At 35.8% G+C, this 26,943-nt stretch overlaps 4 protein-coding genes across 4 annotated transcripts; 1 reads left to right on the top strand and 3 right to left on the bottom strand.

The window, feature by feature from the left end:
- On the bottom strand, positions 1-10,885 carry LOC145209533 (transcription initiation factor TFIID subunit 4-like). Its single transcript, XM_080079843.1, has 14 exons — positions 9,862-10,885; positions 9,680-9,771; positions 9,481-9,579; positions 9,218-9,283; positions 9,069-9,149; positions 8,822-8,953; positions 8,186-8,368; positions 7,435-7,658; positions 5,321-5,490; positions 4,840-4,973; positions 4,595-4,720; positions 2,244-2,426; positions 1,643-1,666; positions 1-1,119 (listed from the first exon to the last, which is right to left on the bottom strand). Exons 1-14 carry the CDS (start codon positions 10,232-10,234, stop codon positions 1,012-1,014), a joined length of 1,995 nt encoding a protein of 664 aa, XP_079935969.1. The 5' UTR covers positions 10,235-10,885; the 3' UTR covers positions 1-1,011.
- A 423-nt stretch (positions 10,886-11,308) lies between these two features.
- LOC145209536 (protein LSM14 homolog B-B-like) lies at positions 11,309-15,453 on the top strand. Its single transcript, XM_080079845.1, has 10 exons — positions 11,309-11,577; positions 11,692-11,864; positions 12,153-12,357; positions 12,766-12,868; positions 13,061-13,311; positions 13,412-13,558; positions 13,636-13,807; positions 14,291-14,486; positions 14,576-14,674; positions 14,973-15,453. Exons 1-10 carry the CDS (start codon positions 11,457-11,459, stop codon positions 14,994-14,996), a joined length of 1,491 nt encoding a protein of 496 aa, XP_079935971.1. The 5' UTR covers positions 11,309-11,456; the 3' UTR covers positions 14,997-15,453.
- Positions 15,454-15,727: 274 nt separating this feature from the next.
- LOC145209535 (sodium/hydrogen exchanger 8-like) lies at positions 15,728-25,474 on the bottom strand. The gene is made up of 15 exons (XM_080079844.1): positions 25,043-25,474; positions 24,686-24,888; positions 24,261-24,341; positions 24,081-24,139; positions 23,917-24,000; positions 23,368-23,504; positions 21,736-21,879; positions 20,940-21,078; positions 20,564-20,669; positions 20,259-20,375; positions 19,636-19,718; positions 19,256-19,367; positions 18,336-18,481; positions 16,815-17,030; positions 15,728-16,411 (listed from the first exon to the last, which is right to left on the bottom strand). Exons 1-15 carry the CDS (start codon positions 25,156-25,158, stop codon positions 16,307-16,309), a joined length of 1,848 nt encoding a protein of 615 aa, XP_079935970.1. The 5' UTR covers positions 25,159-25,474; the 3' UTR covers positions 15,728-16,306.
- A 190-nt stretch (positions 25,475-25,664) lies between these two features.
- Positions 25,665-26,767, bottom strand: LOC145209537 (exosome complex exonuclease RRP42-like). Its single transcript, XM_080079846.1, has one exon. The coding sequence runs from the start codon at positions 26,660-26,662 to the stop codon at positions 25,796-25,798; it is 867 nt and encodes a 288-aa protein (XP_079935972.1). The 5' UTR covers positions 26,663-26,767; the 3' UTR covers positions 25,665-25,795.
- Between the last annotated feature and the right edge of the window lie 176 nt (positions 26,768-26,943).

Raw genomic sequence — 26,943 nt, 5'->3', positions numbered from 1 at the left:
TCTAGCACGTGCAAAAGTTTAATATCAGGCCATCAAACATTGCATGGCAAAAATTGGTTGGACAAGCTGCAAGTAAGAAAAAAATAAAATCCCTGAAGAAAAGGAACCCATAACTACTGTTTATCTGTCTCTAGTAGGGAAAAAACTAATGGGGTTGACAGTTCTGTTTAAAATTCAGCAAAGTTTGTGTTTTTGACTTGACGGCTTCGGTTTTACATTTGCACATCATACCAATTCGTAAAGTTTTCGCACAAAACATTCACAAAATTGAATGTCGTTTATTCGTAAAAAGTAAAGGTGATGTACCAAATATTTTTTCGAAAAGGTCTAAAATATCCCAGACCATATTTCGGTTCGTAGCTTTGGCTAGCGTAACAGAAATTTTGAGGACGACTTGAGCCAAAATAGCCTTTCAAGTACATTAAACTAACGAATTACACGAAAGAACGCCTTCACCTTTACATAAACAACATTTTAAGCTTGTTTGTCGACAACCCATTTTCATCTTAGAAAACGCTAACAATTGAATTTGACCTATCACGACGGAACAAGAACAATTCCCTTTACTTAATGTGTAAACGATATTCATTCCTAAATGCAAGTAACCAAACGGCTGTCAGCACCGACAGGTACTTTCCCTAACGCATCCTTTCCATTCATACAAAAACCAACGACCCGACTCGAATTCAAAAAACCTGCCACTTCAGTGCGTTCAATTGCAAATCCATATTGCCGGAAATTTGTATAGCCAGTTTTTCATTGAGCTTTCCGACGTTGATAACGTTTACAAGTCGGGTTGAACATCCTGAGTGAAACGCTGACGGGGCTGGACTACAGTTCAACGGGAACTAATGCTAAATCTCGTGTAGAAAAAGTTCAACGTCAAAAATGCTGAAACCTCCTTTTTCGCGCTCTTCCGTCCAGCAGGCGCATCGGCCGAACTGGCAGAAGACGAACAAGTGCATTGACGTGGTGGCGTGTGGTGTTTTTGTGGAAGCGAAAGCCGCCCTATTATTTGAGATAGGACTTGTATAGGGCGGTGCTCTTTCGCGCAGTGCGCTCGTGTTCCAGCACGAAGGTGAGATCACGCACATTGACTCGCTTCGTCCGAGACCGAACCTACAAACAAGTTTGTAACGGTGTAAATTTTAGTTTTACTTTCACAGATTTAATTTTAAGTGGAGAATGGAATACACATAAGTGTTTATTTTAAGGTGTTTTGGGGGACCGAAACGGTAACCCAAATTTCTCCAGCGGTTTCCCAAAATTTGCCAGTAGCCTAATAAATAATTCGTTTAAGCAAATATGGCTATTTTTTGGTATTTAAATGAAACACTTGCGGTCTCTTAAAACTAATTAGCGGTCACCCAAACCAAACCTTAAAAAAACCTGCATATAACACCGACTTCAATAAACTACTTAACACATGAACATATGTGTCACCAAGGTTGGTAGAGGAATAAGGTATGTAAGAACGCTATGGTATTTAGGAAAGGGATAGGGTATTTAAAAATGTTCACGTGGAAGTCTTTACATTTCGGATTTATGACTTTCTTTTCAACAAAGTTTGCCTTTACATTTTTTGTTTTGCTTATACACAGCAACAGTTTAAACTTAAAAATGTAAAAAAAACTTGACTTACCGTTGACCTTGAGGATGAGGAACTCTGTGGATAAAAACAAAACCAATGTGAAAAACACCACCAGCTCAGTTTTTCTTTTTAACGAACACGAAAAACGTAAGACAGCCGTTCAACCCATTTTGAGCCAGAAAAACGTTTAAGTTTACTCTAGTTTGCTTGTGCTTGAAATGCTTACTATGGGACAGTGGTTTTCAAACAGTAGGCCGCATAGCTGTTTGAACTTGTATTATTAAATAAGACCAGAAGCTGTTATACTCGCCACCGCCCGTGCAAATGTAAACTTTTCAAAACTTGTGATAAACAAAGAACCGTTTTTAACTAAATATTTGGTCCACGGAAAACAAAAGTTTAAGAAACCTGTGCTCTTGGATATGTCAAAACGGTTAAGAACCACACTTTCAAACAAGGTACAGTAAACTTCGGTTAATTTGGACAAAACTCGAGGTACAAATAATTTTTAATGTGGTAAAACTTGAACTTATCGACATCGGGTAATCCGGATCTTCGCCTGACCTGGAGATTTTTTAAACGGGTCCGGATTAACCGAGGTTTGCCGCATTCTTTTCGCTAAAACAGCCAAACAAAGAACCTAAGTGCCAACCTCGAATTGAGTTGTGGCCGCCATGGGTGAGTCGATTCTCGGTTTCTTCTTGCGAGGTCCGATTGCGTTACGGGCAGTTTCATCAGCGTTTCGGATTTGCAGCTTCTCCATTTCTTGTTGCTGCATTTCCTTCGCTCTCTCCTTCAGCCTCAACTGCTCCGGATTATCGTTTTTCGAGCGGCTCTGCACGAGAATGAAAACACATTCTGTTGGAAAAACGAAAATGGCGACAGCTCTATTGATATGTCATGTACTTATGTGACGTCATCAGTGTTTTTTTAAGGTGTTTTGGGGGAGCGAAACGGTCCCCCAAATTTCTCCAGCGGTTTCCCAAAATTTGGACTTGTAACTACAACTACAGTTTTTGGTATTTAAATGAAACACTTGCGGTCTCTTAAAACTACTTAGCGGTCACCCAAACCAAACCTTAAAAAAAACCTGGACGTCATAATATGTTTGGTTGAGCATACGCAGAATAAACAAACAACGTTGGTTCTTAGCCAAACAAAGCATATGAAATATTTGTCCCACATCTGGGTGCCGAACAACGTTGACTAGCTATTAACGTGAGCCAAATAACGGAGGAAGAGCGACAATCACTAAAATTCACACACAAAAAAGGTGGCATAAAAATATTAACTGTTAAATTACCTTCCTGTGTTAAGTACTAAACTATAGTAAGTTTTAATGCGAATTTATCGCAAAACTTTGTCCCCACCCAAACTGCCCTAACTTTGTCCAGTTGAAATAGGCACCAGAGCTCTCTGCATCGCCTATTGGCATTAGGCAATTTTGGCTGATGTAAGTTATGGTTGATGTATTTTCGTCAACGAGAGTTTCGCTTTCGTTTCCTAGACTTTTACAATTTATCTAGCCGCAAGGGCGTTACCAAAGGCTGGCAAAGAGAAAAGTAACTGTACGTCGCCAAACGTACCATGCGGTATCCCACGTTCCTGCGTTTGTAAAATACCCTGGCGGTATGACATAGTGCAGTAGTTCTCAAACTGTGCGTCGCGACGCCCTGGTGCGTCGTTTCAATTTTCCAAGGGCGTCGCAGAATATTTCCGTTTCGTAACTTTTTGTTGTTGTATCAATAAACACAACTTTAATAATAAGTTTCTTAATTAACTGCTGGTGCGTCGCAAGTCCAGAAAACTTTTCCAGAGGCGTCGCTACAAAAAAAGTTTGAGAACCACTGACATAGTGATTCAAGTTGCGAATTTATTTTTAGCTTATGTTACTAAATAGTCTAGTTAGAATGCCTTTATCATGGACCATTTCATGTTTGAGCAACATTAAAGTAAGCACCAAACAACCATTTAGGCTTAGACCAGGGGTGGGGAACCTGCGGCCCGTATACAAAGTATACAAAATAGGATCTAATCTAAAGAATAAAATTTTCATATACAGGTATAGTTCCTTGAATGACTTCTACATTATCGCTGATTTATATTTAATATCTCCCTTTTCAACATTATGACGTCAAACTTTCATGAACAATATGACACACATTCAACCACGTCCTATATTTGTGACGTAACAGCCACTCGATTGTCTCTCCTTGCAGTAACAATTTATTTGCCATGTGGTGTTAGTTTTAAATTGATTTTAGAGCTAGGTAGCTTACTGTACAAATTGTTGGATTCTTATATTGTTATTTCAAATTTATTCTGGGAAAAAAGATCGGTGATGAAGCTAGTGTGTTCCAAAAAGAATGGACAAACTCTTATTTTTTATAGAAATGAGTGATAAACCTGTATGCCTTGTTTGTTGCAAATGTAGCAGCAAATAAAATATGATCAGGAGCGTTGAAATATCATGACACTTGAGTGCTTTGGGTATTTGATACGGAATTTAAAAAAAAAAATTGGCCCGCCCGAAATGTTGTGCAATTCATGCGGCCCGCAGTACTAAGGAGGTTCCCACCCCTGGCTTAGACCATCATTCTTTAAAACCGATTTTCAAAAAGTGCGATACAATTATTAACAACTAATCTTTTGAAACTCTTTTAACATGTAATATGCAATCATTTTAGTTTATCACTAAATTTTGTGGACGTCCTGTGGAGCACGCAAAAAGTTATCATGGACCACTAGTTCAGAACCACTGCTTCAATGTGTAAATGGGACACAACATAAGGACACACTAGAAAACATTTGTGACAAAATGGCTATTAAACTGATAGGTCACAGTGGTAAAAAGTCTCTTTACATTTTATGCAAGAAAAACTGTCTTCCTAGCAAATTTGTCTCACGCTAATGCAGTTTTAGACACGTTTTGGTGACGTCCACACAAACATTCATACAACATTATTGTTTTGGATTTTGTTGAGAATATTGTAGAATGCAAACCTTTATTGCTCTCATGAGTATATCTCTCTCTGCTTCATCATGTTTCTTCTTTTCAATTTGATCAAGTTCTTGTAAAAACTTGAGTTGCATTTTAACATCACTGCATGCCTTGTAATGGTCCTCTTCCTGTAAAAATTATGTTAGAATTATGACAATAGGAAATAGGTAAAAAAAATCTATTTGCAACAGTAAAATTTTTGTAAACTTCAACCAGATAGTGTTTTATTTATATTTCTGAACATTACCCGGTAGTTGACCATCCGATGACATACAACAGTTGATAATTTTTCAACCAGGTCTTTCAGTCGAGTTTCTGCAGCACAAGCTAGTAACTTGACTGCCTCCGTGTGGATGTTTTGTATGTTTGGAGTTCTTGAAGCTAGAAAATTATGATGAAATGTTTAAACATCAACTCTACGACATTGGGAAAGTTTTTTTTAGTTTTTTGTTTATTACTACAAATAAATAAAAATATACTTTATGCAAAAGTTCAGACTTATTAAGCATTGCGGTTTTGGGTTTCTTCTTTTTGGTACATGTCTTAGTTGTTCTTTTGGAATTTATATTCTTACATGAGAGATAGCATGTGTCATACTCATACCATATGTAAACAAAAACCACTTTAATTTTTGTCCTTTTAGAAAAAGAGCCCCTATAATATGAAACCAGAAAAAGTGCAATCCCAACTCCCAACTATATAATTAATGTACCATAATATCTTATTACCAATTTCTGACATCCTTCTTTGCAACACCGAAGAATTGACCACAGCTTCATCCTGACATGATCGACTTTGTGCTCCAACAAGCTCTGAGTTGGTTGCTAGGATACGAGCACTCTCCTCGGAGAGATTGACTCCAGCCATCGATGCCACATCATTGATGTCATCATCTTCCCTAAAAGTGAACAAAAAATCTTAAAATAGAAAAAGAACAGATATTTTATTATAGTAAAGGGGTGGACAATGTTTTGATTCAACAGCAGCCTCACAGGTTCTTATTTCGTCATGGCGGGTATTCCTATGGTTTTTGTTTGTAGATTATAGTATATAGATAGGAATTGAGATTTATTTCACAAAAACATGTCTCCTTGTGCATAAAAATCAGATTTGATTTCAATTTTTTTCCATAGATTGAACTGCACGACAGCACAATCCTTCGCAGGCCGTGGTCAGATTGAAAGCTTATGGTTTCACTAATATACTTATATATCAGCTGAATAACATGCAGATTAGAAAGAAACAAAAATGCTGTTTTGCTTGTGTGTATGAAGATATTCCTTGATGCAACGAGCAGAAAAATATATAGTCAAATGGGGTAAAAAAAAATTTTGCTGAAGTTGGGGTAAAAAAAAACAATACCTTCACAGCTAAACCAAAAATTTTTTTTAAATGGTTTCTTTTTCATAGGATGTATTTATTCTCTACCAACAAAATAAGCCATAAACCATTCTCAGATTTTGTTTGCAGGCAATGTTCTGCAGGTTGAAACATCAGTAGCAAAATTCGTATGTTAAAAAGTCTTCAACAACCTTTAGAAACTTTCCTGCAGATTTTTTATTACAAGTTTGGTGTCAATGACCTTTGTTCTGTGTTGTGTCATAACTATGACCTATTAAACAAAAAAGACTCCACTTGGCTAACTTCTAAATTTTTTCAGTTATCTTGTTGTTCGTTTTTACCCCAAACGGTTCTATAGGAATGGGGTAATAAAAAACTATGTATTTTTTGCACCCCCAAAATTTTTTTTGCCCAAACATTTTTATTTGTCAGCTGGAAGTTTAGAAAATAAAAAAGAAAGCCTATAAAACATGTACTTAAACCAAAGTTGTATAAAATTTCTTAGGGGGCCCAGTTTTGGAGAAATTTTTACCAAAAAGTATACCTGCATGGATAAAAGTACAAATTGGGATCCAGGTGTAAAGAAAAATGCTACTAAGTAAGAAAAACAGGTTATCAAATCATTATGTGGCAATTCAAGCAGTTTGGGGTAGAAAATTAAACTTTATTTCAATAAGGTTTTAGGTTACATGACCGGTCAGCAAGTGGGTAAGCTCTATTTAAACCTAGTTGCATACCAACAAAAGACTGGAAAATGACAAAAAAGACCCAATCAAAGGCAATAAATGCAGTGCAATAAAGGTACAAAGCCATGGAAAGTCTTAGCCCCAATTTGAAAGTGTTTTATTAATTTACAAACAGTTTACTAACTGCTGTAAGTTTGGTTTGTAAAAATTCGAAAACAAAGAATTTTATGTGGCTGGTGTTTTTTTGGCTTATTTATTGTAACAGAGTTATTAATGAAATTTCTGTCTTATGTTTGACTTTAAGATGGTTTATTAAGTTCATATAATTGAATTGAAGTTCCAACTGCCACTCAATTTTTTTTGAATGGTCCTAATGTCCACTTGTTTTTTTTTACCCCGACATTGTTTTTTTTTGTACCTTTTTCGGGTTAAAAAAGAACAACAGTTTTTGTCAAATATTTTTTTTGTTTATTAGTAAAATCAAAAACTTGTCACATAACTATAAAAGTAGTCCTATCAGCTTTGTTGGGAAGAAAAACTGACGTTTTGTTGCCTAAAATAAAAGTTTGGCAACAAAGTTTCAAAAAATTGTTTTTTTTTACCCCACTTGACTATATACATAAAAAATAATAATAATAAAACGAAAAGTTTTTGGTTCCTATGTTCTCATCCACTTTTTCAAAATAAATTGGACCTCAAGAAAATTGTTAACTTTTGACAGACAGCTAAAAGAGCAAACAAAAAAACATATAAACCAATCAAAGTGCAAAAATAATACCTTGTCCTATGGAATACCAACATACACATAAACTTACTTGTATGAGCTACCTCCACCAGCCTGAGATTGCCATTTTTGGTTCCGACTAGGGTGTAACATGGTTGGGGGCCTCATAGTTAGAGAGGAGGAATGAGCTCCCGATACAGAGGATGGGTGAGGAGGTTGGTGGATTCCACCATGAGAGGTGGGGGCTTGAAGCAGAGGGTGCTTAAGTGGGGGGTCAGATGATGTTACACGAGGTAAACGAATATCAGGTACATTCTGAACAATATGATCAAATGATAAAATATAGTATTAGCTGAAGTATACATAAAAAAGTAATCCCAAAAGAGTGTCATGGAAGCCATTTTGTGTCTAAAATAATACAGTAGGTATAGGAAAGAACAAATAAATTGTCTGATTTCTGCAAACCGGTAAGACTTAACGCAAATTTCACTGCCTAAATTGAATAAAACTCTTTGGTTCTAACGTTTGAGCGTAATAATGCATGCTAAATTTAATACTTGAAGTTTACATGTAAAAAAGCAGGTCAACTTACACGAAAAATAGCAACTTAGCTTACCATATTAAGCTGAAATATTGGAATCCGGCATTTTTAGTCAATTTGGTGAAACAAATTTGCATCTAAACTCTTCAGTTTGTAAAAATCAGACATTTATGTATTTTTTCCCTGACACAAAATGGCACCATACGCTTTATCATGTAAAAATAGGTTGGACAACTTGTGTTTTTTGTATAGACTTTATTAATAGCCATAGAAAAACATCTACAGATAAAAAATGCCTGACCTGCATTTTGGAGACTGGTTTTTGAAGTTTAGTGGCCATAGGTTTAGTCTTTGGTGATGCTGGAGATTTCATGCTGTCACTAGCGAGAGATGAAACTTTCTTTGCAGCCACCGCAACTTTGTTGGGCACCTGGCTTCCTGGACTCTGTTGCATCATAGTTAATCGTAACAGCGGCAAACTTTTCTGCAAAAAAGTTAAGATGTCATAAAAACAAGCAACAATCATTGAAACATTATAATGCTATGTGTGTCTACAATGCATACAAAAAAATCAAAGCCAGCATTTAAATATATACACATGCTTCTGTAAATATTAAATTGCTGCAAAAGATGAATGCCCTACAGTGCCTGGAGTCACATCAGTCTTGAACAATTTATCATATTTCTTTCTTTGCCACAAAAAACCAAGACATTTTTATCTTTATTACAATCTAGACATTGGATTAATAATTGCATCAGGGATTACAATTTCATTTTCAAAAAGCTGGTAATTGCTGCAATAGTTAAAACAATAAAAAAAAGTTTTCTAATAAACTAAGTTTCATTTTGTTTTGTTTTTCCCACAATATGCACAAGATTTTTGTGTTTTCATAATTCAATACATAAATTGCATGAGCCAAAACTTTAGAAAAGGTACCTTTAAAAATGGAACCAAATACGGTTGTGGAGAAGAGTTTAATTCACTTTGCAACCTCTTGGTAAAATCTTCAGGATTAATTTTGTCATCGATTAGGTTTTGTACCAATGCTTTTACATTCCTTACAGTTTCCTATGAAAACAAATTGAAAATGACACAATCCACTATTTAAGTGATATATACACACTAAAATTATTTAATTAAAGTCTTTTTAAAACGAAAGCAATATTAACATTGAAGAAATTACCTCTCTTTGACCACCGCCTGATGCAAGCTTAATAAGAGTAGTCAAGAAATTTCGACACTTGTTTACGTTCACCATGTCTTCCTGAAAAATCAACAAAACCACATGAATACTTAAGTTGTAATTGTATGAGAAACAATGCAAATACTAACCTGTGATAAGCTAACTTGGGAGCTTGTTGCCGGTTTCATTTCAGTTTTAATAGCTGGAGTGGAGACCTGAGATATATTTATGCATACATTTTTGTTTATTCACTCCAGGCATTTTTGTGTCATATAATTTTCAATAATTTTACAGTGCAAGCTTTACAAAAAATCCAAACTTTTGAAACTTTTTCGTTTAATGTTTTGTGCCTAATTTTGGCTGCAAATTGGCTCTTAATTTTTTTGTTTACTGGAGAAAATGTAACACTTACAGTAGATGAAACAGGAACTGGCTTTCCGACAGTCGTAACAGATGCAAGTGTTGAAACTGCCACCGTTGTTACAATCCTGGTAACTGGGGTTACAGTGCCCTACAAAAAAAATTTGTTATACAAAACAACTACAATCATTTTATCCCCAAAATCAAACAAAGTTGTGAAACAAGTTTTGGACACACTTCCCATTGCCTACCTGTGTTGAGTTAGTTTGTAGTTGTGCAGTGCTGGTTGAATTTCCATTTACTAAGACAAGCTCTCCACTTGATGTGCGTTGTAGGATCATACCTTTAAACAAAACAAAAAACATATAACGTTTGTAACATATGGATTCCTATTGCAAATAACTAACATTACCACCAATGCTTAAGAACTTACCAGGAGGTACTGTTATCCCAGAGGTTGCAGGAGTGGGTGTCTGTTGCCTTTGCTGCTGCATTCTGACTTGAACAGCCATTGGGCTTTGCAATCTCTGTCCTTGGCTAACTGTGCTTGAAGAATTGATTTGGTTCGAATTAGCCCCTGGTGAGTGGCCAATTGATGGCCGGACTGATTGCAATTGAATATACTTTGTGGTAACACCAGCCATTACACCTTGTTTGGAGATTGTGGAATTAGTGGTGGTGTTGTTCATGTGTGGAGCAGATAAAGTGGCATATGTTACAGACGTGCTGTTGCCAACTTCACTGGCATTGCTCATAACGGTTACTTTTACTGATGCCAATGCGGTCGAATTATAGGCTGCAGGCATAGTCCACCACCAACACACACATAAATTTAAGCAGTGCACCTTGTAGGAACTTGACCTGCAAGGGTGTGCACATGCCTGACAAAACAAAAACAGCAGCTTACTGATTTAATACATACAATAGAATGGCTAACATATGTTCATTTGTTAAAAAGTACAAACAATCTCTGATAGCAGTGTAAAATAGAATGTATGAGCATAAAATAGACAATCCTGAATTTTTTAACATATGGTACACATGGTTGTGTTTGTTACAAACTGGTACAATTACGTACAAAAAGAGATAAAACCATAAAACACAAAAAAACATAAATCGTTAACTAATTTTGAACTAATCAATGTCAAAGTGATGTTCAGGAATTAAGAAAATAATATTATCATGTAATACCAAATTTGATTCTGGCCTACATGTGATGTAACATGCAATGCAAGTGTCTAAACTGATTTAAACTCAGCTAAGCTCACAACCAGTCTTAGGATTTTTTTAGCGATATATATCAGCACATCCCTACCGTTTTGTGATTTAAACACTGTGAATTTAAGTTTGCATTGCATTGCAGCATTGTGTTTACCTTACAACACTTTTTACAACTCAGAAACTTCGAACAATCAGCTAGAGCTGACCGAAGCAACTGAGCCTCCTTCCTCACTCGGCGGCGGCATCTCGCAAAATGAACTGCGCATGCGCAGTTTTGATTCTTTTGGATCGATCAACCTACGAAGTAAGGGGGTTGTCAAAAATTATCGAAGGTTTTTCGTTATTTTATTATACCAACCTTTTGTTATTAATATACAGTTGTTATGTTTTCAACAAGAAAAGTGTTTCGAAATCAAAATATCTTTGCAGTTTTTTGGATATCTTCGTCTTAGTTTGATGGTATTGTTTCAAGTTTTTAAATTTTGATGCAAATTGATTATAAATGTGCTTTGGTCCGTATGTACCAACAAAAATAGCGTGAAGTAGCTGGGAAATGAAAATAAAAAAACTTTTCCCCTCCTGTATTTTGCTGAGCCCGCCCTGCATTTTTTCTTTCGTTAGTGGCGTGACGTATAAAACTGCGCGCGCAGTCAATATAGACAAAATTTTGTCAGGTGGCGCTAAAGAACGCGACAAACAGATCGCATTTGTTCAGGCTTTTGTCTCGCAGCATTTCGCAGTGGCAGAGTTATGAAATTCTGATCTGCTTTAATCATTCCTTGTGTGTCGTCGAATAAATCCGACGAAATGTCATCGGAAAGCCCTTACATTGGTAGCAAAATTAGCTTGATTTCAAACGCAAAAATACGATATGAGGGTATATTGTATACCATAGATACAGAGAATGCAACTGTGGCATTAGCCAAAGGTAAGTTGTACTGCAGGGCAAATTTTACAGTAGAATAAAACAATAGTATTTGCTTCTAGATTGGTGTAGGATAGTTAACAATATGAATATTACATTTTTACATACATTATACAGTGCGGTCATTTGGAACAGAAGATAGAAAAGTAGAAAGAGCAGTTGCACCAAGGGATGAAGTTTATGAGTACATTATTTTTCGTGGAGCAGACATAGCGGACTTAACTGTGTGTGAGCCTCCGAAGCCGCAACCAATTGCCCCATCCTTGCCACAGGATCCTGCGATCGTTCAGGTGCCACTTTCAGAAAATTGATGTTTTGTTTCGAAAAAATTACCATATATTGTACTTGAGTAAATTAGCAGGTAAATCTTTATGAAATAGCTGCACATTGATTAAAACGTCTTGTTACTAATAGACAATTCAGGATGATAGTGATTCTAAGCCAATCTTTTTTTGCAATTACCCAAAATATACAGTTAACTGGAGTGGTGTACTGTGGATTATTCAGCAAAAAATGAATTGATTATTAACTGCGATCATTTAATATTGATGTTTTACCGATTGATTTGTCTTTTACAGTCGGTGGTAACATCACAACACTCGCATGCAAATTTGCCACCATTTTCTGGAAATGCTCCATTCAACCAAGTTCCACCAAACTATAACACATATGTAAATCGGGCGCCATACCAATCAATGGCCCCGGGCCAGCCAGCTGGGCCAACTGATGCTGGTATTGGTGCATCTCTACAGTCCCAGCAACCAGGCCAGGCCAGTAACAAAGGTATAAAATTTGTAAATTGATGTGGTTAACTCAATCGCTTGACTTGATAAATATGTACATGTATAAAAATATTGGAAGTATTGCTTTACCTTGGTAAGTGTGGTTTTTCATGCAATCATAAATAACATGTTTTAAAGCAACACTGATTTATTTGTTACTTTAGAATGTTTCTTATAAAATACCCGAAAACTGTTGTTTGTATGTATCAAACTGTGTTGTAGGTTACTTATGTTTCTGCCATCAAAATTCTGTAAAAAGCCAATTCTGCTCCAATTTCTACACTGTAGTGAAAACAATTGTGTATGAAACATTTTGTATATGCAAAACTGTTTCAAAATGTAGCAACTCACCTTTTAAGCAACAAAAAAGTGTCAATGTATGATAACTCAGTAAATGATTACCATTCAGACAAACCATCTTCACCAACATCGGTTGGACGTACATCACCCACATCAGATCAAGGTGTACAGGCAGGAAGCCCAGTTACAACATCCCAAGATCGATCACAAAGGTAATTTGCACACTGTTTGTGTGAGCATGGGCTTAAGTAATAGCATTGCTTCAGTAACTTTGACAATATTTCAAAATGACAACATTTTCTACCATTACAATGCAATGTTCAGTTTCAAGCTTATTATGGAATGTATAAAACTGTGCTGTTCTTGTAGTTGTGAATTTTATCCAAGCTGTAATGTTTTTGCAGAAGAATGTATGAAAGCAATAACTACTACAGCAGCAACCGACAAAACAGCGCTGATCAGCGATCGTATTATGGTAACCGTGACAATCGGGGCAGAGGTGGCTACCAACAAAACCAATACCACCAAAGACAACCTGACAGGGATCGCTATGACAACCGAAACAGAAATTGGGATAACGATAACAACATGCGCAATGACATGAACGACAACAGAGGCCGGGGGCGAAGAAATTACCAAAACCCCAACTATAGAGGTATATATGTTGTGACATTGTGTACACAAAAGATGTATTTCGATAAAGAAATATATGGATACTAATATTTAACACAAAGTGCAGACCAGTTGTCATTAAGGTCAAAGACCCCCACGAGGAGGTAGAAGATATCACCAGCGCAATGACCCACTCCGATTTGATGGTGACTTTGATTTCGAAGAAGCTAACGCCCAGTTCAACAAAGAAGACATAGCGAAGGAACTGATGGCCAAACTTAAAATTACTGGTAAATATTTTGACCTACCTGACAAAGTTAAATGACAAGGGCAAGGTTGTTAGCAATTGAATGACTTTTTTTTCCAGTGAAAGAAGATGAAGAAAAGCCTAAAGAAGAGGAAAAGATTGACAGTGGGGTGGACTCTGGACATAGTAATGAGAATGCTGATGAATCAGATGAGGGTGATGATGTGGTTTACTACGACAAAGCTAAGAGCTTTTTTGACAACATTACATGTGAAACAAATAACCCAAGAGGGTAAGTTGCCAACAGTTATGATAGACTGATATGGTTTTTTAAGGGCGATGTCAGTTAGCAGTAGTTAGTAGGCTGATATAATTGGTGTCTAAAGGCGATATTTTTTTGCAGTAAAAGGCCCAAATTTACACCTATTTGATGGCAAAAAACTGTAATGTTGTTCATAAGTCATTGTTGGGTGATTTTACAACCAAGTAACAAAAAACTGTAATTCAAAGGTTGTGCTTGGATACATATGAGCATAACTATAAAAAACGAAACTAGCGAAACCAGAGCCCCAAAGCTTTCACCGACAATTTGCCTTGATACTGATCAGTGACTGGGCAATGTTTAAAGGAGACGCAGTTGCGCCAAGCAAAAAAAACACAGTTACAAACATACTGTTTATCGGCCATCCGACGACAAAAAGGACAGTAAAATGCCAAATATCGGCTCTGATATACAGTCTATTCCTACTTTTTGACAACAAGACATTTTTTTCAGGGAACGAATGTCATGGTCTGAGGAGAGAAAGCGAAACACTGAAACATTTGGAGTCCAGCAGTTTGGCAGAGGCAGAGGATACTACAGAGGGCGAGGTGGTTACCGTGGGCGACGAGGGGGAGGTTATCGTGGTCGAGGTGGTGGCGGATATCGCAACTACTATCGAAATGATTATCACAACAGGGGATATCACAATGTAAGTTGTCTTCTATGTGCATATTTACCTTTTTAACTGAAGGCAATGAAAAGTAAGTTTGTAACAATAACCTGTGGCTTTTTTTGTAGCAATCACCACAGCAACACCACTACCAGCACCGTGGCGGAAATCGGGGTTCCAACAATCAATGGGGACGGCGCGATCAGCAAACCCAAAACAAGCCACAGGTATGCTTTAAACTTCCAAATTCCAAACAAGATTTGTTGTCACACAACTGGGATCATATGGTTTTAAGTGCGCAATGTAACATAACAATATAGTGTAAAAACCTTGCAAGAATGAGACCTTACAGGTTGAAAAAGTCTGCACTGTTTGCAGCTTATCATTTAACGGCTTGCTTTAACATTGATCCTGCAAGAATGATGTTACACAACTGGGATTGTATGAGTTGAAATCTGCGATGTAACATCACATTAAGTAGCATTCATCTTTAATACCTTAAATCTGAACACCATGTTTTTACAGAACACTGAACCAAGCACTGCTTAGACCACCGCACACCACACAACTGTACAAAAATTTTCTGACAGGGCCAAAGAGCCCCAGCTTAATGTCTGAATTATTCCTTTTTTGCTCATTCTTAGTTGAAGCCTACCTGCATATCAACAAGACCAAAGACCGCTACACAAGCAAGCGATAGTCAGTCAAGCACCTGTGTTTCTTTGTTAAGTTTTATATTCCTAAGCTGCTGTCAAGTTCCTTACCCTAAACTAGTTTTTGCATCCAACGTTTGCTGCCATTTGTTTGTTGGTAAAGTTGAACTTAAATGAGGTTTTGTGAAGTTGTATAGCTAAAAGTTTCAAATTCTTCACAACTGAACTGTATGTTCCAAAACTCCGATGCATGGTGCTCCCAAAATCAGACAAAAAACATTTAAGACCATTTTCTGTTGCCTTATTCGCATGTTTTCTGTTAAGAAATCGTGGAATAAAAAACCATATTGGAACAGTGTCATTGATCTTATTACTAATGCTAAGGATTTATCACGTCAAGGGAATCAAATGTTTCAGACACAAAAAATGTCTAAAAACATGTTATGACCAGTGGTGGGATTCAAATTTTTTGTCAGTTGGTTCTGTCACGAAAGTCATAAAAAGTCCCATTGACAGTAACCGGTAATTCTACTGGTTCGCTGACGTCATAAAATTTCCTGAGACAGTTCTTTCGAACCGGCTGAACCCCACCACTGGTTATGACTTGTTATGCCCAGTACACTATGATTTTAACACCATATTTTTTTTATTTACAAACTTAAATATATAATCCTGCACAAAAACAAAAGGCGCCGTATGCTAAAAGAACAAGTATACATAGAAGTTTCACAGAAACTAATGTGCAATATAGGATCCAGAGTTTTGAAACCTCAAAAAAAATGTACCAAAGCATAGGTTTGTTCAGGGTGGCCGAAACACTGGCACGATGACATGCCCACAAAGTACATCAAACCCTAAAGATGTACATTAAGCAAAGACACATAAAATATTTCTACTATATTGTTTAATGCAAACTGCAATATGTATGATTGAATATTGCAAAAAATACACATGAGTTTTACAACAGGTCAAAGTCAATGTAGCTGAAAATTCAAAGGCAAACCAGGTTTTATAAGTATGTGCAAATACACTCTTCTTGTATAGTTTCCCACAACATACAAAGAATTATTAGCACCTAATCATTGATACCGGCTTGATTCTGGGCTCATATTTGCTTTTTGTAGGAATTAAAATTTTTGATCCCTGGATTTGTACGTCCATGTGCAAAACTAAACAATTGTAACAGAATTTAATGAGTAATCCGATTTAAATCTCTGTTTCTTCATCATCGGAAGGTGAGGGACGACTTCGAACCTCCTCATACCATTTATTCGTCAACCTCTGCATCTCACTGCGGTTTTGTATCAGCTCCTAATAATCATAAAAAAAATTTTTTTGAAATTCAATTTTGTTCTATTATTAAATGCCTTGGCTGCCATTATTTTTTTGAATTAAGTGACTATTAATATGGTTCCATATGTTGAGTTTAACATTTCTTTGTGTCAACTTCTGTATTTATGCAGTTGTTAGCCAGGCTTCTGAGGTTTACTACAGTTTGTTGGGCTTAAACTGGAGTGTGATTTACATTTTAATGTTATGTCGATATTTATGATGCCCCTGTAGGTATTGATTTATTTGTGTTTAACATTCATTTGCATTGAGTGGGTCATATATCAGTGGTTCACAGGATACACATGACTAAAAATAGCAACAGGGCCAAGTCCAGAGAGAAAAATTCCAAGAGATACACCACCTGAAGAGCCCAGCAACTTACTCTTTTAGTTATCCTTCTTGTGAAGAATGGCACAAGGTACTTTGCATCAATGTATGCAAAACCACGAAGCTTGAGGTCTTCCCTTAGGTACTTGTCATCATATTCCTCCTCTGTCAGCTCAGAAATGTGATCAGACTCGATGGCTTGTCCCATCTCCTCAGTTTTACTCATAGTCAGCCCTCGATGATATGAACGTTTGTCGTCAAATTGCAGAAACTGCCAAAGCAACAAGGTTTTGTAACAAACCTGACACAAAAACTTACTGAAGTACAAACCCATTTTCTGTACCTTGGCGCACCATTTTTGTAGCTATGCATGTTACTAGAATAAATACAGTTAAATAAACATGTCTACCCATTACCTAGGCCAGTGGTTCCCAACCAGGGGGGAATTCCCCACTAAGGGGGAATTTGTGTCACAATATTGATCTCTTACTGGTTGTCTGTGTCTATTTTTCAGTAAAGTTCATGATATATAGTACAAAGAGGTACAATATTAGAGGCTATAGAGCAGGGGTGCCCAACCCGTCGATCTCGGACTGATCTCAAGGCGATCGCCAGGGTTGCAGAAAATTATTCAAAATAGTTGCTTTGTAACGCGTTGCTGTACATAGATGACTTTATTGTGTGTATTCGTCTAAAGGATATGTTAATAAGTTCATAATTAAGTAGGCGCTTTGTTACGTTACAAAAGCAATAGTTGCAGTAGTAGTTGTTACTTTGTTCTGGTACTCGCTATGGCTATGCCTTTGCTAATTTGTATTGGAATGGTAGATCTTGAGAGTTGAACTACCTCAAAAGTCGATCGCGAGTGAAAAAAGGTTGGGCACCCCTGCTATAGAGCTTACAACCAAGAGTTTAACTTCTCTACTAAGAATTAGATTAAAATGTTAATGTAAACGATATTTTAGCAAACTAAATTTGTAGGTGGGAATTAGATTTGAATATCGACTAAAAGGGTGCACAGGACAAAAAAGGTTGGGAACCACCTGAGGCATTTCGGAATGATACAAAATTCTAACAACGTATTTATGATTTTCCTGACGAACTGACTGACCTATAGTAATATTATGTTTACATGTGACATCATTACAAAAACAATACAACACAAGAAAAAAAGTATCCTGTCCCCTACTATTCATACATTAAACAGTCATGCACTACTTCCACCATCTTAACTAGTTCACCGAACTATATTGTAAAGTTTAAGTTCACCCCAAGTGGAAAACAATTAGTTTCTAAAATTTGTATCTAGGAATAAATCTTCTACTGTTTACATAAGCTGTTTCAGATGTTTTTCTGCTGTTATACTTGAATCCTTCCACTGCAAATAACTAAAATTTGCCGCTTGTCAGTTTTGTTACTTTAGCATTTTTGCCATACGTGGAATATCTTCCAGAGGTTTGTATTGTTTCAACAAATTTTTTGTTAAATTTGAAATTAATATTTTTTACCATTAATATTTTATCACTTTTAACAATTTTACTCTAAAATTGCAATTAGTAAAAAATATTGTTTGTACCTTCACAACAGGAAAAGTTGCACCTCCAAGTATGAGAATAGTAAACAGCACAATAATAAGAGATGTGGTTATAATGACATGGCGCTTTTCAGTTGAATCTAAGTCCAAATGCAGACTCAGCACATAACAAATTGCACCACGCAGACCTACAGAAAACACAATTTGTAAACATGCTAAACAGAACAACATTTTGTATTTAATTCTGTTTGTACACAGCAACGACAAGATTAAGAAAAACATTTGCACTGAAGATACGTAATCAAAAAAACAGCTGCAAAAATATCCTGGGTCAAAAATTATCTCATGGTTGAAAAAACACCAGATACAATTGTAAGAGCTCTGCAGTTGTACCTTTAAGATCTGTTTTACACATACAATTATACGTCCTTGCTACTGGCAGAAGATAGATGTGACTGTGGTGCCATATTTTACATCAGTGGTTCTCAACCTTTTGTAGACCGTGCCCCCCAAAAAGTAACTTTTTGGCCTCATGTCCCCCTTCAAGTGTTGGAATTTGGTACTAATTTCGGCTTTAAACTGGTCGAATAGAGTAAACAAGAATCCATAATCACGAAAAACCTCAATACAGACAAACAGTGTGTAAAATAGTTGATTAAATTAGGAATAAAGTTAAAGTTATCACAAAACAAAAAGGCTTTTGGTAGGTGTTTCTGGTGAATCTACACCCGTGGCCCCGGAACACAGCTTATGGCCCCTGGTTGAGAACCACTGTTTTACATCAAACCCAAATTCAGATTTCACTTTTTGCGCAATAGATAATAAAAGAGGGCATGAAAAATGACAGGTATGGAATTTTTAAATTGAATTGGTGACATGTATATTTTCAAAAAACAACAGTCGTCTTTCTTAATTGAATAGGAAAAAAACAACATATTATATCCGGAAAAGCTGGCACTTACCACTGAACCACATAATAAACTGCATTCGTTTAGTTATCTTTGTCTCCCTGAAGTAATTCAACATCCATGATAATGGGTAAATATTTAAACCTCTTCCGACCAGTAGCAATATCTACAGCAAATGGTAGACAACAGTTATTATTGTATCAAAGGTTATAGTTTAACAACAACAGAATAATATTTTATTTCATTTAAATATTATGGCTAACACAAAAAAAAAATGGATAACATTATTATGTGCAAGTGGTATTGTTTTTTAATGGCCTAAAATTGTTTTTGTTCCAAATTTAGGGGAAGTAATTAAATTGACTGCTAAAGTTAAAAAAATATAAAATTGTGGCAAAAATGTCTTTTCTGTTCTACACATGAATCTTACTTACAATGCTCCAAATAACAAATGCCGGCTGAAAATTATGTTTGAAACTGAAGATGGCAAGACCTAGGTAAGCGAAGACACATGTTTCTGTAAAATAAACATTACATCAATGTTATGCTCACTATAACAAACTCAAACATGGTTATGCCCAAGTTTCACATCCCATGAAACATTCAGCAGCTTACATATCAACCACAGAGCTAGGCGAGTATTTTTGAATTGTGATTATCTGAGCCTTGCAGAGTATCTAGAGTTATGAGCACAATTGATTGCCTAACTTAGGTTTGCTTTTAAACAAACTACAAAATAATCCATGCTTTATTACAACATAAGGGAAAGGCTTTCGGGCCAATAGTGGGCAGCACCATTTTTACAAAACATGATCTGTTTGGGTTTGGAAACACCACAAAAAGCGGTGTCAACCCAGCTAGCCAAAGTTGTAACATTAAATAAACCATTTAAAATTGACACATTAAAGGCCTTCATTTTTCACATGGACTAGCTGGAGTATAATATGAAAAAAACTATAAACGACCTTCTGAAAGATCAATGCTGTTAAATAAAGGTATGAGATTCTTTTTTTTTCAAGAGTTGGTTGTTGCAAATAAGCAAAATTTTTTGTTGTACCTGCCATAAATCCAAGAGCTCTGAGGGTTTGTTGCATGTTGATTTGTGTAACTAAGGACAGGTTGCTATGCGTGTAGTGTGACATCACAATTGCTGCCAGCAAGATTGCCATAATTCCTGTAATATACAAACAAGTGAACAATTGAAAATAGAACAGTTTGTCACCTAAAAAATATAAAAAAACGATTATTTTGCCAAAGCCACAATCTTTAAAAAAAGTTTTGAAAATTCTATGGTCAAAATCCCAGTGGTTAAGAATGCTCTTATTAATTTTTAGAGAATAACACATACTTTCATGCAAATACCTGATAAATTCAAACTGTCAGCCAATCCATATGGTACATAGGCAAAAATAAACATCATTCCTAGTTCAAGAGAGGGTGTTTTCCTCAGATCCACATGTTTCATGACGTATTACACACAGAAGTGTTAAGGAATGCCTTCTTCATATGGACTAAAGATTTTCACATGGCATAAAGTTTATAGTGTTTTGGCTTTCAGACAAAGTAAATAGTATACTGTTAGCCGTTTTTTAAAATCTATTGCTCTGTCAATACAATGTAGCCTTAAGATATTCAAGCATTCCCTCTAGCATATTTTCAAAAAGAATGTTATGTGGCTTTAAAATTTTTATAAAAACACGCTGATCAAAAACATGCAATGAACAATTTCAAAGGATATCAATGCACTGATGAGGGCAATAAGAACTCCTAGTAGTGCAGATCCCACCATCATTCGAAAAAAATCTCCCAAAGCCAGTAAAAAAGCCGAGGACTTTGTTGTGTTTTCTGCCAAACCTGAACCAAGCTCTTGGAACATGCTGAAAAAATAGGTGACCATGTTAAACTAACTATATTTGGGACAGGAAACTTCAAAGTATTTTAATGTGACTAATGAATAGTGAAAATTTCTGCAAATCTTTCATCTTTTTAAAATGTTTTTAATGTCAACAATAACACTACAAAACTACAATGATTAGAATTTAGGTGATATTTTGCAAATATAAAACATTGCATACAAATGTTTGTAAAACCAAACATTACAAGAACATATTGTATTGCAAACAGTGAAGTGATAAAACAGGATGCATAAATCAGTCAAACAATTAAAAACTGACAAGCTTCCCAAGTATGGCCTAATGTGGTTAACAAACCAAGCAAAGTTACAGCTTGGTGCAGACTATGTTTTTTGATATATGAATCTAACAGCAGAACATAATTTTCTGGTTCACGCATATGCTGCATTTAAATATTTGAAGCACAATCTTTATTTTATACTCCCTGGGCCAGCATTATAAAAAGATTCTTACAGATATTTATTCAAAACATGGGATACTAAAATGACACACTATCAGTAACTTGAATAGCAAAAGTTATGATAAACTCTAAATACATTTTTAGAACAGCATTTGGTTCTACAGTAGGGTTTGAAAGGTTACTGAGTTCAAATTTCACCAAAAATACAAAATGTCACTTACTTTGTCAAGACAATGGATACTGCATCATTCAGAATACTTTCACCAAATACCAACATATTTAAGGTGGGGTCTACATTTAGGGCTTTGAATATTGCTATGGTGGCCACAGGATCCACAGCTGATACTAGAGATCCAAATGCAAAACTGAAAAAAAATTAATCAAACACAAAAATTACAAACTTGTGGCAATAACCGTGCCAACACTTTTTCATTTTTAAACAGCACATGTTAGGTTTTTGGTAATGCATTTCAAGATTTGACATTCTGATTTTGCAAACAGGATCTTGACAAATTCATTTGTATTAAACTAAACAAATAAAAAAATTGTATTTTTAAGACAACTAAACAGAAAATGTTGTATGTAACTAAGCAATAAAAGTTTGATAATTTTAAAATCTAAAAACAGGCTTTGCAGTTAATATTAAGCAAATCATGGTTACAGTCCCAATGAAGAGGTATGGTGGTATTACTAAATTTGAAGGACAGCATTTACAGAGATACTCAAATTTCGCATAAACCAGACACACCATAAAACCTCTTCACATAGGGACTTAACATACTTCACAGTTAACAAAACAATTTGCAACATGCTGTGTATGCCATTGAGTGGCAAATCACCATAACTTTAATCGTTTTTGGAGTCCAACTCTCACATAACAACAAGGTCTGTCTTTTATTTCAAAAAGCAAAATCCTATTACTCAGTTTCACACATCACATGTCATACTTATCTTTGGCAGATTAATAAAAAATAAAAAGGGTATGCTTTTTTGTCGTAAATGGGTTGGTCTTCTGTGTGTAAATGTAATTGCAAATTTTGCAAAAGTTTTGGGGACTGTGGGTAAACCGCTGTGTCATCCGAGGTCAAACTTTCGAAGAATCAACTTAGTATAACTAACTAACATGTGTATAAATTTAAGTTTAAAGCATGTTTTCTAGACCAAACCCATCACACCAGTGTTAGATACCAAAAAAGACAAAACAATATGTATCCCCATCAGGGAAGGGGACCCATAATTACTTATGTTTTCATATACTATATATATTAATGCAGAGAAAATCATAAAACATTTTGTTTCATACTTTCAGTGTTATTGCAATGTATTTAGTAGGGATGGGCCGAGCTGAGCCAGAACCCGAGTACTCGGTACAGAGCATCGCTGTTTTTGATGCTCGGCTGAGCAGTTGCAAGAACTGACCCGAGCATTAAATTTGCATTTTCATGCCCTGCTAACATATGAAACCAATGTTGTAAAGGGTGTCTATGAACAAAAACGAATGTTTTTTCAAATGTACTAGATGGTGGAAAAACGCGAACTTTATTGGCATGTACAGCTTAATAAAACACCGCCGGTGACGTAAGAGACCTTATAGAGCTAAAACATAGAAAGGGCATTTATTGTGACGTCATAATGCACCGAGCGTGCTCGGCCGAGCACCGAGCATTAAAGTGAGATGCTCGGTGATTGACCAAACAGAACATTTGCAGTTTTGGCACATCCCTAGTATTTAGTAACCTGTAAGTTAATGATCTTCCAAACAGGTTATGCCAAAAGCTGTTTTCAAACATTTTATGAAAAAAAAGTAAAAAACACTTTCTGAAATAAACCAGTAAAATGCTAAGTTTACAAACCTGTCTGTAAGTGTGAGATTGTATGCAATACCAGCAACACCCATTAAATAAATGCCTCCTCCCACTACCATTGCTGAAATGAATGTTCCAATCACAGCAAAGACCATAATTGAACCAATGTTTTGGAAGAAGTTGCCCTAAACAAAGATAAAAATGCATTTTGTTCAACTGACTAAAAAAATCATTTTCAGGCAAGAAAACAGTTAAAAAGTATTCAATAGTTTATTTGTTTTACAAATTGGGAAAACCAACTGTTCAATAATTGTTTTATTTGTATTAATACATAATGTATTCATAAAAGTGGAAACAATGAGCAAGTTTTCTGTTGAGTTCTAGTTGAGCACCTAATCAATATCATGATCTATTTACACATGTACTAAAACATCATGACAAGCAGTTTTCATTTAATTAGTTGAAACCCAATATATCTAACAGAATTTTAACACATTATACACCATATTATGGTCTCGTATCATTTTGCCTTTTTAATACAACACTGGTTCATTGCTATAAGTTAAGAGTGGTTATTGTTTTTAATCAGTTTATTACCTTGTGCAGATTGTAACCAGCCTCAAAAATGATCGGTGGAAGAAGCAGCAAGAAAAACATGTTAGGTGACAACATTTCCTCAGCCTGTGCAACAAAATTAAGCCACGTGATTATCTCTCGTCTAAAAGTTTTAACACAAAACCATGGCATAGTCAGTCACTTACCAACCAATCTCCAACTCCTGCTGTTTGCATAATCTTAACAATTCCTCCAATAGCAGCACCTGAACGAATTATTTAGGGCTTTAATTTCAACCCAAAACTGCAATCTTGTCGTAAAAGCATACTTATCAAATTAAATTGCACTTAACAAAACTGACTTGCAAAAATGTTAATTAAACTTACCTAAAAAGACAACTGCAATACTTTCCGGTAACACATGGAAGTTAAGTCGAATCAATCCATGGGTTAACAAAATACATAGCGCTACAAAACAAACAAAGGTATCAATAAAAAACACTGAACCAAAAAAGACTTTGGAGTGTTAAAACAAAATCAGACGGTATGTATTCGACATGGTTAATTTAAATACAAGTGTCTATAGTATATTATATGATCACAAGTCACCAGAGACTTAGTATGAGGGATGGAGACAACAGTCACATAAACAAGTGGTGGAAGACCTCAGACTTTAAAGCTTTCAGTCTTATTCAAAAACAATTAAAAATGCAAAAAATACTTTAAACTTGGCTTACTTCTGATTGCACCTTATGCCTATTGTCTTGTTGTTCAAAGAAATGCATAAAAAACTGTATACCAGCTTCACATACCTAAAACAATCAGAATGAAAAATATCTTCATGCTTTCACTGTGTTGTTGTTGCTCCGCTATAGATCCTGTTTGTATTTTCTCAATTGCATTGGCTCCATCATTTTCATCTGTGCTTGTCGTTGTTGCTGTAGTTGTTGTGCTAACTGTGGAATTCTTGTTTGCTGGCTGTGTTTCAGTAGAATTGTTTGTGACATTCTTGGGGCTAAAAAAAGGTTAGAAAAAAGTGTAATGTAGTGACGATTATTTGGCCATGTGCTTTTGCATGTCTTAAGTTAAAATTGGAATACAGTTTATCCTTGCATTGTAAACTTGCTTATAGCAACATGTGATTGACGCAATATGTATAGTATACATACCTCTCAGGAGGAGGTTCCTCTTTGGCTGTAGCTGCTGTGTCTGTTAGTTGAATAGCAACTGCTAAAACGAAGCCATACACGAACACCAACCTCAGAATTGATTTTATCGCTGACATACTTCTACAATTATGTGAAATCACAGAAACCCTACTATCTTTCTTGCAGAGAAAACGTAAAACTGTATGTAATCATGTCATGTAAGATACACGTACATTTAAAAACGCCTTTTCGACTATACAACGCTGCTGCAAGTCGGCAACTACTACAAACCTGTCGAGTAGCGACTCCACTTCACTCTAGATTAGAACAGGCAGGCAGGGCCAATGTTTATGATGACTGATCGCTGGCCTTGTGATTCAACAGCTGGAAAAAATGCTCATGCATTGTTGCGTCATTTGTCGCGCTTCATTGCACACGCGGTAAAACAAAATACCGTACAAAACGTTATTAAAAATAAACACGCTTTTAATTTTTATTGCACTTGATGCACAATGACCTTTTTCTAAATACTTGCACTAAAAAATCTACGATAACCTTTCCTAAGTAGTTAACACTAAAAAAAAGTTGGATAAGCCTTGCTTGGGAAGAGTTTGTAATAGATATAATCATCAATTGAAAACACTTTTTCCAATGCCGAACTTTTATTGTTGAAAGTCAACAGGTATTTGTAATAAAAAAAATGTACACTTCATTTTTAAAAGGGTTTAACTGACAAAATACCCAATTTCCCAGAAAAAGAAAAACCAGTTGGGCTTACAAATACCCAGTGGTGCCTTTTTCATAGGATTTTAACATTTTATCAAGTGCAACATGAAGCTGTCTGCCACTTTTCTTTCCAAACTCCAGCATTTCAACCAAAGTTTCGGGATTTAAACTGCCACCACATTGTTTTCGTACACCAAGGATGCGACCACGACGAGTGACTCCCATTACCACAGATGCGGAGCAGCAGCTCTCTTCTTCAACAGTTGCATCAATAATATGCCGAGTTCCAACAAAACTAACTGTGACCAAAATGGGCACATTGTTTACACTTATGTGTTGGACATCGAAGGGATCATCAGGGAGTTCAACCTCCTCCTCTCCTTCATCACCAGATTTCACCACCACACGAGGGATACCAGTGTCCTGCAAAGCTGATTTTACACCAAGTGAGGTGCAATCAAGAATGTTACCACCACATTCAAGTATTAAAACATCTACATGAACAATCCAACACATTTTGCCTTTAATAATACACAATGATGTCAAATCGATGGCAATTTTGTTGGCGTAAGTCCGCACAAGCATGCTTTCAATGTTGTTAACAAAATCCTTATTGGCAGCCTTTCTCTGTGCTGCTGGTGTGGCATTTGGTGAGCAATCAACATGAAACTCGATTCGACCCTCATCAGGTGTTGCTTTTTCAGGTTTTCCAAGCTCTACTTTAACACCAACTAGTAACTCAGTATTCCCTAATCGCACTTTTGAGGATCCATGAGTGTTGGTTAAAACGTTTACTGCCAACTCTATTGTTCTGTAGTTGTCACAAGAGCGTCCATCAGTTCTGAAATCATCTTGAATTCCATGGATGATAAAGCATTTTTCAGCATCAGACAGATTGTTTCCAAACAGCGACATATCAATGTTCGATTATTTTGTATACAACCTATATTATTTCACATGCTTAACATTTTTTAATAAAAAATGATATCTGCAATCTGTAACATAAAACTTGCACTCAAAGCTTTAGGGCTAACCCCAGTTATGGCTTTATATCTTAACTGATTCTTCTCAAAAACAAGAATAAAAACAAAAGCTTTTGGTGTAGAAATTAATATGATAGTTGTAAAATAGTTCAGACAAACAAAAGACATAGATTGTTGCTGAGTTTATTTATTGGGTGAAAAAACAAAGTGACA

Source organism: Phallusia mammillata, chromosome 1 (assembly GCF_965637545.1).
Source record: "Phallusia mammillata chromosome 1, kaPhaMamm4.hap1.1, whole genome shotgun sequence".
NCBI lineage: Eukaryota > Metazoa > Chordata > Ascidiacea > Phlebobranchia > Ascidiidae > Phallusia > Phallusia mammillata.
The sequence above is the reverse complement of the archived record's forward strand: the minus strand, read 5'-3'. Positions and strand labels throughout refer to the sequence as shown.

Bases quoted from the DNA above. Each gene is read 5' to 3' on its own strand.
- LOC145209533 (XM_080079843.1), bottom strand. From the start codon at position 10,234: ATGCCTGCAGCCTATAATTCGACCGCATTGGCATCAGTAAAAGTAACC. The intron at 9,580-9,679 runs GTAGGCAATGGG...TTTTTTTTGTAG, and splicing joins TACAAACTAACTCAACACAG to GGCACTGTAACCCCAGTTAC. The intron at 7,659-8,185 runs GTCAGGCATTTT...CATATTGTTCAG, and splicing joins AACCAGTCTCCAAAATGCAG to AATGTACCTGATATTCGTTT.
- LOC145209536 (XM_080079845.1), top strand. From the start codon at position 11,457: ATGTCATCGGAAAGCCCTTACATTGGTAGCAAAATTAGCTTGATTTCA. The intron at 12,358-12,765 runs GTATAAAATTTG...ATTACCATTCAG, and splicing joins AGGCCAGGCCAGTAACAAAG to ACAAACCATCTTCACCAACA. The intron at 13,808-14,290 runs GTAAGTTGCCAA...CATTTTTTTCAG, and splicing joins GAAACAAATAACCCAAGAGG to GGAACGAATGTCATGGTCTG.
- LOC145209535 (XM_080079844.1), bottom strand. From the start codon at position 25,158: ATGTCAGCGATAAAATCAATTCTGAGGTTGGTGTTCGTGTATGGCTTC. The intron at 20,670-20,939 runs ATATCCTTTGAA...TGTGTGTAATAC, and splicing joins TTGCCCTCATCAGTGCATTG to GTCATGAAACATGTGGATCT. The intron at 19,719-20,258 runs GTACAACAAAAA...TTTATTTTACAG, and splicing joins AGCTCTTGGATTTATGGCAG to AAACATGTGTCTTCGCTTAC.
- LOC145209537 (XM_080079846.1), bottom strand. From the start codon at position 26,662: ATGTCGCTGTTTGGAAACAATCTGTCTGATGCTGAAAAATGCTTTATC.